Source organism: Halyomorpha halys, unplaced genomic scaffold, assembly GCF_000696795.3.
Source record: "Halyomorpha halys isolate HHAL.00 unplaced genomic scaffold, Hhal_1.1 Scaffold781.1, whole genome shotgun sequence".
Lineage (NCBI taxonomy): Eukaryota > Metazoa > Arthropoda > Insecta > Hemiptera > Pentatomidae > Halyomorpha > Halyomorpha halys.
Window position 1 is genome coordinate 297,349 of NW_027109068.1, and position 15,065 is coordinate 312,413.

Consider the following 15,065-nt stretch of genomic DNA (forward strand, 5'->3'; position numbering starts at 1 on the left):
ATCATTCCACGAGACCGAAGAACAAGGGCGTCGGAATAAAGGGCAAAGAGAGTAACTTACCTTAGGATCCGAGGATCCAGTTTCGAATTTATTTTTTCTATCTTTGAAATATTTCGTAATAAAGATATAAAAATTTAAAAGGACATGGTTGAAAGAGAGGTGAATGATGATATCTTAAAAACTTAAGTGTGGAAGAGACGAAAATTGTCTTATATAGCTATTGTCACAAAAGTTTTCCCAGGATAAGATTTTTTTTGGTATGCTTATTACTAAATATGGTAATTATTGGAAGAAGATAGTTAACCGTATGAAGTAGATAGTCCGAATGGCGGTCAATAAATGCATCAAAATATCGACCGCCACCCGGACTACCTTCCTACAATCTAAATATGGTAATACAGGAAACTTGAACATAACTAATAAAAATAACTAGTCAGCAGCTGATTTTCAACATATAACTACAATCTACCAAAGTGATTATAAAAGAATTGAGAGTAATCTTTATATTCCCTAGTAATAGTAAGTCAGATACCCATGAAGTTCAGCTAAAAATGACATTACTAGCGATTTTTATCAGATTCTTTGAATACATTTAACACAAATAATTTTTTTTCCTAATTATAATGTTGTTAGTATAAAGTGTTATATGTGTATATCGACTAGTCAACACAGAACCCATCAAAATGTTATTAACATTTCAGTATAAACACAACTTTCAGCATAGCTAATATTAAAGTCTGCACAATGGATATCATATGTGATGGATACCTCTAGGAATGAGTTTATAAGGTGGGTAAACTACAATTTTTTTTCACATGAATGTATTAAAACAAAGGATTTGTGCATAAATGATGGTAAAAGGAATTAACATTAGATTAATTATTTATTATATGATTGTTTGAGAGTGGTTTATTTTATTATCGATTTACGCAATTTTGATCCTTTTTACTCTCAACCTTTATTCTTTAATAACTATCCAAAGTTTTGGCCCTCAGGCCATTCTGAAATAGCCATCAGGTCATGAAAAAAAAAAAAGAAAAAAAAATATTTTTATAGGTCTCTTTGAGAATGGCCTGAGGGCCGAAAGGTTGGAGATTTAGTTAAGAATAAAGGTTGAGAGTAAAAAGGATCAAAATTGTGTAAATTGATAATAAATTAACATGTTTATTTTTCTGATGTACACCTTTTTCTTTCTAATTGTACAGTGTTCTATTAACAATGATTCTTGGTATTAGCCATTTCTTTATTATAACATTTTGTATTATAATTTTATTTATTATATTGTTGTTCTGAAGCAGTATATATCTGATTCTGATATAAGTGTATAATTATTAAAGGTAACCTGAACATTCACATGGTTGTGAATGAAACAAACACTATTTCATTGGACTGTGAGGATTTGAATGTAACATCAGTCAGTTTGGTTTTCGATGGCTGGATTTCGGTGCCGCATTCCTATGTGCAAGCAAATAACCGCCTTATCATTACCAGTGAAACCACCTTGAGGAGTTACTACGATGTTGAATTAAATGTTACCTTTTATGGGCGCATTAGGAGGGATATGGTCGGTTTTTATTTGAGCACATATCAATTCGAAGGAAAGCAAAGGTACGCATTAATAAAGCATAAATTAATCTTTTAATCAGGATCACCCTGGCTGCTAGTCTAAAAAAATCTTCATTCTGCATTCTTGGCATTTTAAAATTATTATTATTGAAAAACCTATCCTCAAGCTAATGATAATGAGGAATCATAATATTAATAGTTTGATAATGCTCTCTCTACATAAAAGAAAACATTTTTTTTTAGTTTCATGGTAAGCTATACATATGTTACTAAGATATTATTATATTTCTAAAAGGATTCAAAATCTCATGTGTTTATATCTGTACTCCTATTAGGTATAAGTTTCACATAAAAAAAACTTGTGGAAGATACAATTGTATATCTAAATACATCTTGAATCATGGAACAGTTATTATCATTATAATATTAAACTACATCATAATTGTTGAAATATAGATTAAACAGATAATGATTTTTTTTTTTAATTTTTAAGAAATAAGATACCTCTCATCCAAAAAAGATCTATTTTTATAACTTTATTTTTTACTTAGAACTGGTAAGATGACTGAAAAACTTAAACTTACTCAAAACAGAAAAGACAAAAATTTACCACAAATTGAGTATAGAGTTAGTTTCCTAAGTTTTTTTAGTTATAATTAATGTTTAAAACCTATGTGTATCAGAATTAATTGTACTGATGCTAAATAACAATAACAAAATTTTATTTCCTGTTAAACTAAGATTTATTCAGTATTTTTTTTTTTTTACAGAGTTTTGGGTAGCACTCATTTTGAAACTAATGGTGCAAGGAAAGCATTTCCCTGTTTTGACGAACCATCATTCAGAGCTAACTTCAGTTTAGAATTAATAATTGACCCTAACATGAGTGCCATATCAAACTTACCAGCTACCTCCGATCATGTTCTGTAATTATTATTTTTAAAGCTCCTAATTTACGAAAAAATTAAATAATTTTTGTGCTATAAGTTAAAAAACACATATTTAATAGTTAAATACATATTTTGTATATATTATTACAGAAATGGAACAAGAAGAATTCTATTCGCTGAGAGACCTTCAACTCCAACATACCTTGTAGCCTGGATAATATATGAGCCAGCAAGTTATGGACATTTTTCCAAAAATGTAACAACCAACTGTGATCAAAACAAATCTCTAATTTATAGCATCTGGTACGAAATGAATTATCAAAATGAGACATCATTAGCGCTCAATGCTGCTCCAAATATTGTATCTGCTCTGGAAAATTTCACAGGTGAGGCATTGAACATTGTATTACATTAATTACAGAACTGCTTCTAACCTTAAACTATAATATAGTATATAATAACTAGAATATTATTGGTATCTATTACTAATAGCTGTGAGGAAAATGGGTGAACTACTAATCTGACTTTTTTAATTATTTACTATACATAATATATATAATAGTTATTCGAGCCTTCACTTTGTGATTGGGCTTGCATTCTTACGTTTGAATTTGTGAAATGTTGCTAATGCTAAAATTTCGTAAACTCCATACTGACCAACTTTCAATATTATTAACAGTTTTTAAAATAAAATATTGTTTTTGTTCTTTTTTATTTTCATTCACACCAGTGACAGGAAATAGTGGCTATCAGCAAATTAGATGATAATGGGAAAGTTATGGCATCACAGGCGTGGGGAAAAACTGTGGGCACAGTGCAACAGCAATCTTAATTGGGAGTACGGTACATCATAAAAGGAGGTCACAATGAACTCCTTTTGAGTCACCTCAAATTATTAATCAGCATGTCAATTTTAGTAATATTGTTTGCAGTCTGTTAGTATGATTATGAAGATTATCATGGAAGGGGAAATAAAAAGTATATATAATGAAATTTTATTATTTACTTAACAAGAAGCACCTACTGTTAGTCGTAAAATTTTAGATTAGAATGATATAGTTTTGCAAATATGGGCTCTTTCTGGAACTCAAATCAGTGAGGCTTACATCTGCATAGGTTTTTACCAAACCTAGAGGTTGCTGCTTCATACAATACCCAGTGGGAGTGCCAAGATTTATTTCTTTAGACTAACAAATAAATATTAACTTTCCCTGATGGGAATTGAACCCACAATGTTTTATACAGGCACTCTGGAAACCGTGTCATATCCTCTTAGCGATATAAGTGTGATACCTCAATAATTCCAACAGTTAATTTGTTTAACAACAGATTAAAAAAATGTGTAGTTTCCAGATAATAAATTAAATTTATAATTAAATTTTTGTTAAAAGACTTATATGTTCTCTAGGGCTAACATTATTTTCTTAAATTTCAAACCTTTATGATTATCATTTTTGATACTTTCAGTCTCATAATTTATCCTTAAAGTAAAATTTGTTTTCTTTATTTTTTATTTCCTCATATAATTATTTAAAATTATTCATTCATACTCATGGTCATTTTGATTTGTTTCAATTACAATTTGATTTATTTATTTTTAATAGGTGTTCCATGTGAAGCAGTAAAGTACAAGATGGATTTGGCTGCAATTCCTGATTTTCAGGCCGGAGCAATGGAAAATTGGGAAATAATAACCTTTCGGTAAGGCATTAATGGATAAACAGTTCACAGTCATTGGTTAAAAAATAAAAATTGAAAATTTGTATGTACTGAAAACCTTTGTTTGCTTATCAAGTTATGAATTGTACTTATACAGAGAGTAAATAGTTAGATAATACATTTAATCCACAAAGTATTCCCCATAGTGGTCCACTACCTTCAACCAAAGTTTTCAATCCTATATACCAAAGACTTCAATTTTTATTCCTGACTCCACCTCTCCCTCTAGAACAATTTTTTTGTTGAAAAATTTCTCAGGAATTCCATAAATATGTGTTCTTACTAGTGTTTATTCCCTATGCCTTAGGGTGATGTCGAGGATTTGATTTATTGGTTATTATTGTTTGATTAGACTCTAATCATTAGAGCATAAAAAATACTTTTTTTCTATTCGTCAGTAAAATAAAAAATCTACTCAACACAAGTAGTATTATTGCTTTAGTAAACCTTTACATGTTTGATGATATTTTTTCAAACAAATATTAATTGTTCTATAAAAAGTTCCAAAAATTTGGTTTTAAATATTTGGTATTAATGATAAAAAAATCATGAACTATATTTTTGGAACAATTACATTTTTTTTAACAATTAACAGTTGAATAGTTTTTAACGATTAGTCTCAAAGATTAATTTCATGAAAATTTAATTTTATTAAAATTTTTTTGTTTAGCTCTTAATTTTTTTTTTTTTATATTTTAAATTTTCTCTTTTTTTTCCTGTCTTCAGGTCACAATATTTGATTTATTTATTAGATGTTCTAGGAATACCATGTCCCTCTCTTCAGGTCCTAATTTCTATCTGAATTATTAGGTGAGCCACTGGGACACAATTATACTGGGACAAATTTGATGCCAATATATAAATCAAACACTGTTACATTTTCATTGAGACCTGAAGGTAGGAAATAAGAAATTATAATTAGAAGATAGAAATGTAAAACATTTTTTTTTAGTGTTAATCATAACTTTCTCGTAATATTAACTATTTAAACACTGGAACTATTTATTCAGGGAAAGTGCTTTACTTTACAACAATGTTACTTCTTCAGTAAGTGACATACAATCAGTCATTATGATTGTGGCACATGAACTAGTCCATCAGTGGTTTGGTAATTTGGTGACCCCGGAGTGGTGGAGTTATACCTGGCTCAATGAAGGGTTTGCAAGATATCTTCAATATGTCATAAGTGATCAGGTAAATTTATTATGAAGATTATTTTTTAAATTGATTGTGAAATATTATATTCTGCCTTATATTTATAGACAATGGTAATAGGGATCATAGAACTTATTCACACCATATTTACAAATATATAAATTAAATGATAAGAAATAGAAGGGGGAAAAATAATGAAATAAATAAAAAACAAATTAAAACTTAAAGTATAATTATATCTTAAACAAAATCATTCCTATTTATAACATTTAAATTCAACCTAGGGAACTCCAAACTGAGATCTACCCCCACTTATAGAGGAAAGAGATCCTGGCCCTTCTCTCTCAACCGCGTCCCTGATATAAAAAGCCAGTATGAAAATTTTTAATAACGTAACAAAATACTTTCTTATTTATTATTCAAGTAATTCTTTTAACTTTTAATTGTATATCTCTTGTTTTTCTATTTATATACTGGAATTTGCATTCCAATGAGCTAAAAAAATTCAAGATTCCAATATGGAAGGATAATCTAGCTTATCAATTTTAATATATTTGAATCAGTTTGTGTACACTAACCCTTCTTACGTGTACATTTACCCTTCTTATAACTCTGAAATGTCATTATGTCATTCACTCCATAATCCATCCAAAAAAGTAATCACTGACCATTATGCGACATTTGTAGACATTGAAGAAGTTCAAGTTATAGAGTACATAATGCGAAACTCTGTTACATGTTTTCTCCCTTAATTTAACCCATAAATGATCACAGGAATAGAAGGAGTTAATGTGATGTGTTTGGATAAACTGGTGGATCCATTTGTGAGCACCACAAGGTATGAGATCAGTTCATTCAGATTTTCAAATAAGAAAAATGAAGTTATCCTTATCCTTATTTATGGGTTTTAAGTAGCTTCTTTCGTTACATATTTTGAGTAGTTTGCCAACTGCTTTCTGGAGATGTCTTTAGCTCAAAGGGAACAAAAGTAAAAAATATTTTTATATAAAAGGAAGATGGTCCAGGTGCGGTTAAAAGAACTCAAATAGTTATAAAACTATCTATTATATTAATTTATTATAATAATTTATTATAACATTATAAATTATTTATGAATTATTTCCTTTACTACATATGGTCAGTCAACGATCTTACAATATAACTTTTTTAACTTACTTAATTACTTTATTTATTGGTAAATATTATTACAATCTGCCACAATCTTGGGCAACAAGTAATAGTGCTAATTGAACACACTCATACAAAAATAAAAAATAAAAGTAAATGAATAAAATCCAATCTATATTTTGGACTTTATTAAGTATTTTAATATTTAATATTTATTAGTACATTTCATTCTTATTATTATTTGATGCTAATTTTTAAAACAAAGTTAGAAATTAAAAAAATAAAAATTTCATCTCTGGAATAGAAGTTATAAACATTTTAAATATATAATGGTTACCTCTAAATTCCTTGAAACTTCTTTAATTTCTCAATATGTTATAGCATGTTTCACCTATGATTGTTTTAATTCAGACAAACACGAGATAAAGAGAGAAATATTCATAAAAAATATTTAAGCCACAGTATAAATAATAAATGAAAAATGTAACACATAACAATTAAATTTTACCCTGCAATGTTTTTATAGAAGGGAAGTAAAATTCAGTTATTGATTAGTTAGTTTAAATATTAGTAACAACAAAAAATGATGGCTAAAGTAGAAAGCACAGTAATATGTACAATGGTGATGATGAAAGGTCAGTTTGATTTTAACAGTAATGTACATAGGCATATTGTATTAAAACCTAGAAGGCTTCATTTAACCGAGTAGCTCGAGCATTTGTTTGTGGTTTAATATTATGATTGAGAGTTTGAATCCTATATGTGTAGAGTTTGAGAAGTTATATCAGTGCTCTATTTATTGGGGAAAATCCTCAAATCTAAGATTTGTAGTAAAACTATCTCATTGTTATTAAATTATCTGACTATACTATATCCAAAATCATTGAGTTAATATTGTTACAGTTATACCCTGAAATGAACTTGATGGAACAATTTCTGGTGGATCGTCGACAAATAGCACTTGGAACCGATAGTCCTCGAGCTCATCCACTTAGCAATCACAATATCACTTCTCAGGATGATATACAGGATATGTTTGATGTTATAACATATGATAAAGGTAGAATAATAAAGATATAGTTGACCACATGAAATCAAGGAGATGGTTGGCGTGCAGTTAGAAATAATATATTATTTAATAAGTAATATAATGTACTATTTAACACTCTCAGTGTGAAAGGGATGTTCTTCTGTCTATCCCCAGGGGTTACTGGTACTCTTGTACCAAGATCTTTGGTTCTATCACATCGTCCACTGTGGGGTTGGTTGATTGTTTGTACTCCACATAGTGACATTTCTCTTTAATAGACTTCTAGCATTTAAACAGAGTATTTTATTCTTAAATCAACCAACCCTTTTTTAAAACTAATTTTTGAATATTTAATTTTGTAATATTTTTACAATGAATAGGTAACCAACCTATTGTATCCAGAGAGGGAGGGTTAGTTAATTTTTCATTCTACGGGCTCGCCAAAAAATAAAAATTTAGTCACCCAGGCAGGAATGGAAATGCTGCAGACGTGAGGTTGCTAAGTTAACACCTCAACTCACGTACTCAGCTACAACAGTCTCCCAAAATCACTTCTGGTTAATCTTTTTTCTATTGAATTATCAAAAAGGGCAAACTGCAACAACTAAATACATATGAAATATTAAGTAAAAATATATATCAGGACATCGTGTATTTACTGAGTCATGTCTAAACTGAGAGTGTTAATGTGTGCCAACAATGTGCCCTAAGTAATAAGTCTTCATCAGAATTAATTTAATGTCAATATACAGCAGGATGAGCATTGAGTTCCAACAACTTAGGACGAACTATCACCAGATACTGACAGTATATTATATCACTCAAACTGCTATAGTAACTTTAACATATAATTAATTAATTGAGAAAAATATTTACACGATTTAAAAAATGTCAACATTGTTTAATTATATAAGTTTTATAATTTTCATTTGACCTGCACTTAAATTTAAAAATATTTAAATATATTCTTGTAATGACTTAAAATAATATAATCTACTTGATATATTCAAGGAGCCTCAGTGATTCACATGTGGAGATCAACAATTGGAGATGAAGTTTTTAGGAGAGGGATAGCAAATTATCTAAATAATGTTGTAAGGTAATATAACTTTGAAACACATGCTTTTGATTTTATAAAAGGTACTTTGCACAGTTTTGCATGAAGGTCCTTATTTCTTTAAAAATTAGATTATCTTATATTTTCAAATAAGCTGGTCATGGACTAGGCTGTGGTATTGCCTCGGGTCCTCTGAGGTAACACTTTTTATCCTCTAGTTCCCTGTAATAAAGGCAAAAAATTAAGTCATAATATTTCATTCTTCCAGATTCATAATCGTGATGTTTTATCTCTTTGTTTTAGTACAGCAAAAGTCTAAGAAAAAGTCATTTAAGTAGTCAAATATGGTCCAAGTGGTTTAGAGATGGCAGAAATTTAATAGTTACACTAACCTGCAAATTCATGTAATCAATTATTCAGAAGCAACACATATTTACTTTGTCTCTATAGATTTATGGGATAAAAGGAGTTACACAAAATAATAATTAGTTTATTTTATTTCATTATTCTTATAATTATATTTCAATGACCTATATGGTGCATTCACAAAGATTCAAGACTGCTCTCATAACCAAAAATGCATTGAATATTTTTTTACTTCGAAGTTCAATATATGACCCTTGGGCATCAGCACTCTGCTTCCAGTGTTTTTTCCATTCCCCATAGGCTTCCTGAAACTCTTCATGTGGAATGATTTAAGGGACTTTGTCAAAGCTGCCTGGACCACTGGAATTATGCTGAATCACTCCCTTTCAGGTCTCTCTGATTCGGAGAAACAAAAATAGTCGCTGGGAGCTTGGTCAGGGCTGAGGCAGTATTACTCTGTTAAACTTGGCCAAACGTTGGTAACTAGCGACATTTAAGAGGATACATTGTCTTAGTGTAGAAACAAATTGTTTTTGATCTCTGGGAAGACTCAATCCTTCGAATGGCAGAGAACTCCAACATAAAACTGACTCATGGCAGTCTGTCCAGGAGGAATAAACTCTTTGTGGATCACTCCTTTGGTGTTGAACTCTGGAAAAAAAAGTCTTAAAGTAAAAAACCTGATAGGAAATGATTTGAGAGGATTCTAGCAGCAGCTTCGATGGGTCCCTTAAAAGCCTTTCTTGAAGTAAAAGACTTCTTGGGAGCCAATAAAAAATAGAAAAAACCCTGGCAGCGGCATGTTTATGCCAAGGGTCATATATTAAAGACTAAGTTTTCTGTACAAAAATGTTTAATTACTTTTGATTCTGAAACCAGTCTTGGAACTTTTTTAATGCACCATGTAATTAGATTTAAGAGGATATTATGATATTTTCTAACTCAAATAGTTAGTTATTTCCATGATTGTTCAAATTTAACATTGTAACTATATTAATATTTTTATTGACTGTATATTAAAAAATATAAAATATCTTCTTGAATAAATGGTAAATTTAATTCACAGTGAATAGATTGTTTAAATTGAATATCTTACTATTTTTATTTAGCATTAGTATTACATTAAAAGTAGTCTAGTGAACTACTTTGAATAATTATAGATTTTTCTAATAAAACAAAATTGTCATGTACATGATAACAATGAATTGCAAGTTTTATTTCTTAAAAGAGAAACAAAACTATTATTATAACTAAGGAAAAAACAAAAACAATTTTAAATACGAAGAAGATGGTCAGGTTTGCAGTAAAAAAAAAACAAAAAACAAACGGTTTAATCTGTTTAACTTATCACTTTGAACATCCCTGCAAAGTGGGGCAAAACGTTTTACATTAAATAGTTATAAACTATTTGTTCTTTTTTTTTTACTGCAACCCTGACCATCTTCTTCATATTCTAAGTTATACGGTCAACCACATATATATATATATATATATTAGTATAAATTTTATTGTAGTAGGAAGATGGTCTAGATGACAGTCAAGGAAGGCACAGAAATGGTTTCCCCCCACTTTGGGGCTTCATCATGGTTGGGTCCTAGACTAGAAGGGGTCCAGATCTTTTCTAGGACTCACAACCCTGATGAAGCCCTGACAAGTGGGGCGAAACATCAGTAACTAATGAATAGTTTTTTGTACCTTTCTTGACCACCACCTGGACCATCTTCATATTATTATTGAATGCAGTCAACTAATAATCTTCGAATATATACTTTAATAATAAAATTCAGTAATGTGAAATCAAATAAATGGATTTTTATAGGTTGGGTGGAGTGTCTGAACCAGCATACTTATTTTCTGCACTATTTAGCAACACCCTTCAGAACAATAGTCAACTTGGATTAACATGGACACTGCAAAGTGGATATCCTATAGTAGTAGCAACAGAAAGCAATTCAACCCTGTCACTGAGACAGATCAAGGTGATTTATAAGTATTACAAAATAACTACAGACTTTTATCAAGAAAATTTTACTTGAATCATATGTGTTTAGATTCTTTTTCATTCCACTCTTATCTTGCAATAATTTATATTGTGGATCATAAATCAGAGAAGTTAATATTAATTTTGATATAAATAGAAGGCGAATAACTCAAAGGCTTAAGTTTGTTAAATCGATCTTGCCAGAGTTGTCTAATTATGAAAAGTTGAAAATATTTTTTGGTCAAGAAACATCAAGCCCAATCCTGCCAATTAACAGTTCAATTTGACTTTGTGGTAATAAATTCTCTGTTTATATATAGATACATATATTTATATGTATATACATACATAATATACATATATTACATTAATATCTATATTATTTTATTATATATTTTCATATCATGTTTCCAATTGATTTATTGACCATTATATTCTCATATTTTTACTGATTGTAATACACTTTATAGAGCAAATCACCAATTAGTTATTGGAAGGACAGAGCTAGAATCTCAAAGGATTAGCGTATAACTTATAGGGATCAAAATCCAATCTTGGTTATCAAAATCAAATGTTGGTTGAGAGCAATAATTCAGATGAGGAGATGAATCATCTGATAAAGTAGGACCATATGAGGAGCATACAGAGCTAGGGATGAGTCTAGGCACATCAAGCAGAAATTACATGTTTAGGAAAAGGATAGGAAAAAAATTTAAATGTTGCAAAATAAGTAAATGTGAATGAACTTATCAACTGTTGTGAACATTTCATGGGAAATCGTAAGAACAACATTGCCTCTGTTCTTTTGGTAAGGTGAACCATTCACTGAAAATGATACTGGAGACATTACCATTTATTTATTACCTTATTCTTTTTCATGAAGATGAATTGTACTGCTAATAATAATATTTACAAAAATAACTTTCTTCCACATCATGAGGACGATGGGATTTGTCCATGCGCAAACTAGTTGATATGTGTTGTACTATTTGCTCTGCTTTTTATAGGTTTCCTAATGAGCCACTATAATAAGCATATCAATCAAGTATATTTACGTGTACTTACTCCATATGGAGAATGGACGTACCCAGAGAGGAATGAATGTCTGTGCCTAAAACCTAATAGAAGAGGGGTAGGGGGACAGGCTAATTACTATCTTTATTGAGAGTCAGGCAGCCATTTATGAGCTGAGTAACTGTGAAAACTGTTCTAAATTGATGAAAGAGAATAATTTCTTAGTCAACGGAATTGAATGCTACGATTTTGCCAGTAATTCCTCTGGACTAAAAAACACCATCAAGAGACACTACAAATAAGACATTACCTTTTAGTGGATCAAAAGATTCTATTGTAATCTTTATTGATTCAAATAATACATAGTTATTAGATGTGTAAAATTAAGGTATTTACAAGAAATAAACATTTTTCTGATGACCGTACATTCAAATCTTAGCAACTAGGTCGTACCAGTTTGGCCCTCTTGGTTCTCCCATCTCTTCCCCATCCAAGTAGTAATTGTATAGCCAAAAATAGTATCAATGTCGCTACTATAACCTTAAGGTTGGTGACAGGACTATATATAGTACACTGTTGGCTAAACAAAAATCTCTTTAACATGATATAGAGACAACAATTTGCTGGTTCTGCAAATGGACAATGAGTTGGCTTATCAAATCATATGGATCTGGCCTGTTTTAACAAAGTGAAGGCCAGTGCACAACAGGCCTAAAGAGTGGTGTACAATTTAAAATACTTGAAATAAGTAGTAAAACTATTAAATCATAATTCTTCTGATAATCCAATGTAGATTCATTAAATATAAAGAAACTGAATATCATTAACTTAGTCACTTGTATACAAGTAGATTAATTCAGTATGAAATATATTATTAAAATCAATCAGTGATACTTTCATTGGTTAACTTGTCAGTTTATTTCGATTAACAAAAAATATAAATGATTAATCTCAGAGAGAAATAAATGAATATATGAAGAAATTTTACATTTTAGGTGACTGGATGGAATACTTTTGAGGAGGGGCAGTGGTTGATCCCAATCACATTAAATTTAAATAATAACAGAACAGTTTCATACAACTTAGAGCCTAATAATTCATTGAAAATTCAACTTGACCCAAATACGTCTTATATTATTAATGTAAATCAAAACGGTAAGTTACACAGACATTCTAATAAAGAAATCCCTAATAATATTTAATTTGTTCTTAATTTACTATATACTAAATGTATAAGTTATACATTTATAAATTAATGCTTGAAAAAAAAAATCTACGTATCTAATATGGATTGTCCATTTAATTGAAAAGTTTACATATTTTCATAAAAAAAATAAATTAAATTTCATCTTATCTTGCCTTTAGTTAATTTTTTTTCAGGTTACTTCTATGTCTAGATGGTACTGGTACTGGTATTTGGTGGGAGGAACAAGTTCAGCAAGTGGGCCTAGTGGTCCATTTTGCCAACCCCTGACAGTTACCTGAGTTGCCGCCGTGTACTAAGGTGGGAGTGTCAAGATTCATTCTTCGGGACCGCCAAAAAATGAATGTTTTTTCCCCCAACCCCTACGGCCGTCAATTCCCTGTGTCCAGATGACAAAATATTAAAAGTATCTTCTAGATTGTAAATTAAAAAAGTGCTAGAATATGATTTTGTGGATTTGACTTACATTTCACAATTCGCTTGTGTTATTTTTTCTCGTAACATAAAGAAAAAGACTTAAAAAATTTTTGCTACCTTAACATCAATGAAGGAAACTTCAGATTATAAAAAAACTCTTTCTTTTAGGTCAAAGTGAGTTATAACATTTTGTTTAGTATATGTTCAGAATAAGGCTAGATAACAAAACTAATATTGTGATTTGCTCAGAATGCCTTATAAATAATTTTGAAAAATTAAATTCATTGCTATTGTTTAATATAGGTCTTACCCTTCTCTTACCATACATTATAGATTTTATACCCTACCTTACCTCTTCCAGTATGCCCGAGTTCCTCTCCCTTGGTCTCCCGACTGTTCTCAGGTCTACCACTCTTCCTTTTCAAATCTTATTCAAGAATTTTTCTATAATATGATTCATTTCTGTTACTTATCACATGCTCTAATTAAAGGAATGGAAATATACCTAATCCGTATCTATAAAGATCATAATGCTTTGAAAACCTTATAACATATTCCAAAATCTTCTTGTAATATTATGATAGAAAATGACCTGGCATTTTGTAAATTTCAGTAAAAATGAGTGTTAAATAATAAGTATCAGTATCCCGTCTTTAAAAACCGTTTTTTTTTTCAAAATAAATTAAGTGATTATAAAGTTAGCCCCCAGGGGTTGGTCAAAATGACCACTAGGCCCATTTGCTGGATTAGTTCCCCGCCTAGTTACCAGTACTAGTATATAGGGATATAATACAATTAATGTAATACTATAAGTGTTTTTCCTCAATCTCTTCCAGAATTTTCTTTTCAACTTCCATCTTTTTTCTTACAGTCCCATTTCTTACACTTTATCCATTCTGGTTATTCTTGCCGCTCATTACCTCCTGTCCATTTGTGTAAACCAAAATTTCTTCCTTTGGTCATCTTTTATGGTCCAGGTTTTGGCTCCATACGTCATAATGCTCAGTATTATACCTTTCTTTTGGTTTTAGAAATAATATTTTTACTCCATAATATCAAATTGGGCATTGATATTTCTGATTCCCTACCGCACTGCCAGTTTTTACACAAGCCTATCATCGCCATTCTCTAATTAGAATACTCCACCAAACAAACTAAAGGCCATTGCATTGGAAACTTTGCACACCCGATTTCTGGAGAAAGAATGGCTGCATATATACACTGATGGATCAACCATTGGAGCAGGTGTGTACTCGGCGTTTCAATGTGTAGCCACACCTGTTGCCTTGCCAGCAACTTTGATGGGGAAACCCACGGTATACCTCTGGCTCTGGAGATGCTATCAGCAGAAAATATTGCAAGGGCCATTATTCACAGGTTGCCTTAGTCAGCCTATGCAATAACGGGCCAACAAATTCTAATGCAGTATTGGAGTGAAGACGACTACTGAAGGGGCTTCTCATAAGGGGCACAGTTGTGACTCTGCAATGGATACCTTCATATGTTGGAATCTGGGAAAGCAAACAGGCCAACACCTT

At 30.4% G+C, this 15,065-nt stretch overlaps 1 protein-coding gene across 1 annotated transcript in view; it reads left to right on the forward strand.

The window, feature by feature from the left end:
- LOC106686129 (uncharacterized) overlaps nucleotides 1–15,065 on the forward strand; it is a 34,744-nt gene that overhangs the window by 13,436 nt on the left and 6,243 nt on the right. The window contains exons 2-10 of the mRNA XM_014429276.3: nucleotides 1,338–1,608; nucleotides 2,337–2,492; nucleotides 2,607–2,842; nucleotides 4,061–4,157; nucleotides 5,186–5,369; nucleotides 7,362–7,518; nucleotides 8,500–8,587; nucleotides 10,731–10,890; nucleotides 12,902–13,061. Coding sequence (XP_014284762.1) covers nucleotides 1,338–1,608; nucleotides 2,337–2,492; nucleotides 2,607–2,842; nucleotides 4,061–4,157; nucleotides 5,186–5,369; nucleotides 7,362–7,518; nucleotides 8,500–8,587; nucleotides 10,731–10,890; nucleotides 12,902–13,061 — 1,509 coding nt within the window. The remainder of the gene's footprint in view (nucleotides 1–1,337; nucleotides 1,609–2,336; nucleotides 2,493–2,606; nucleotides 2,843–4,060; nucleotides 4,158–5,185; nucleotides 5,370–7,361; nucleotides 7,519–8,499; nucleotides 8,588–10,730; nucleotides 10,891–12,901; nucleotides 13,062–15,065) is intronic.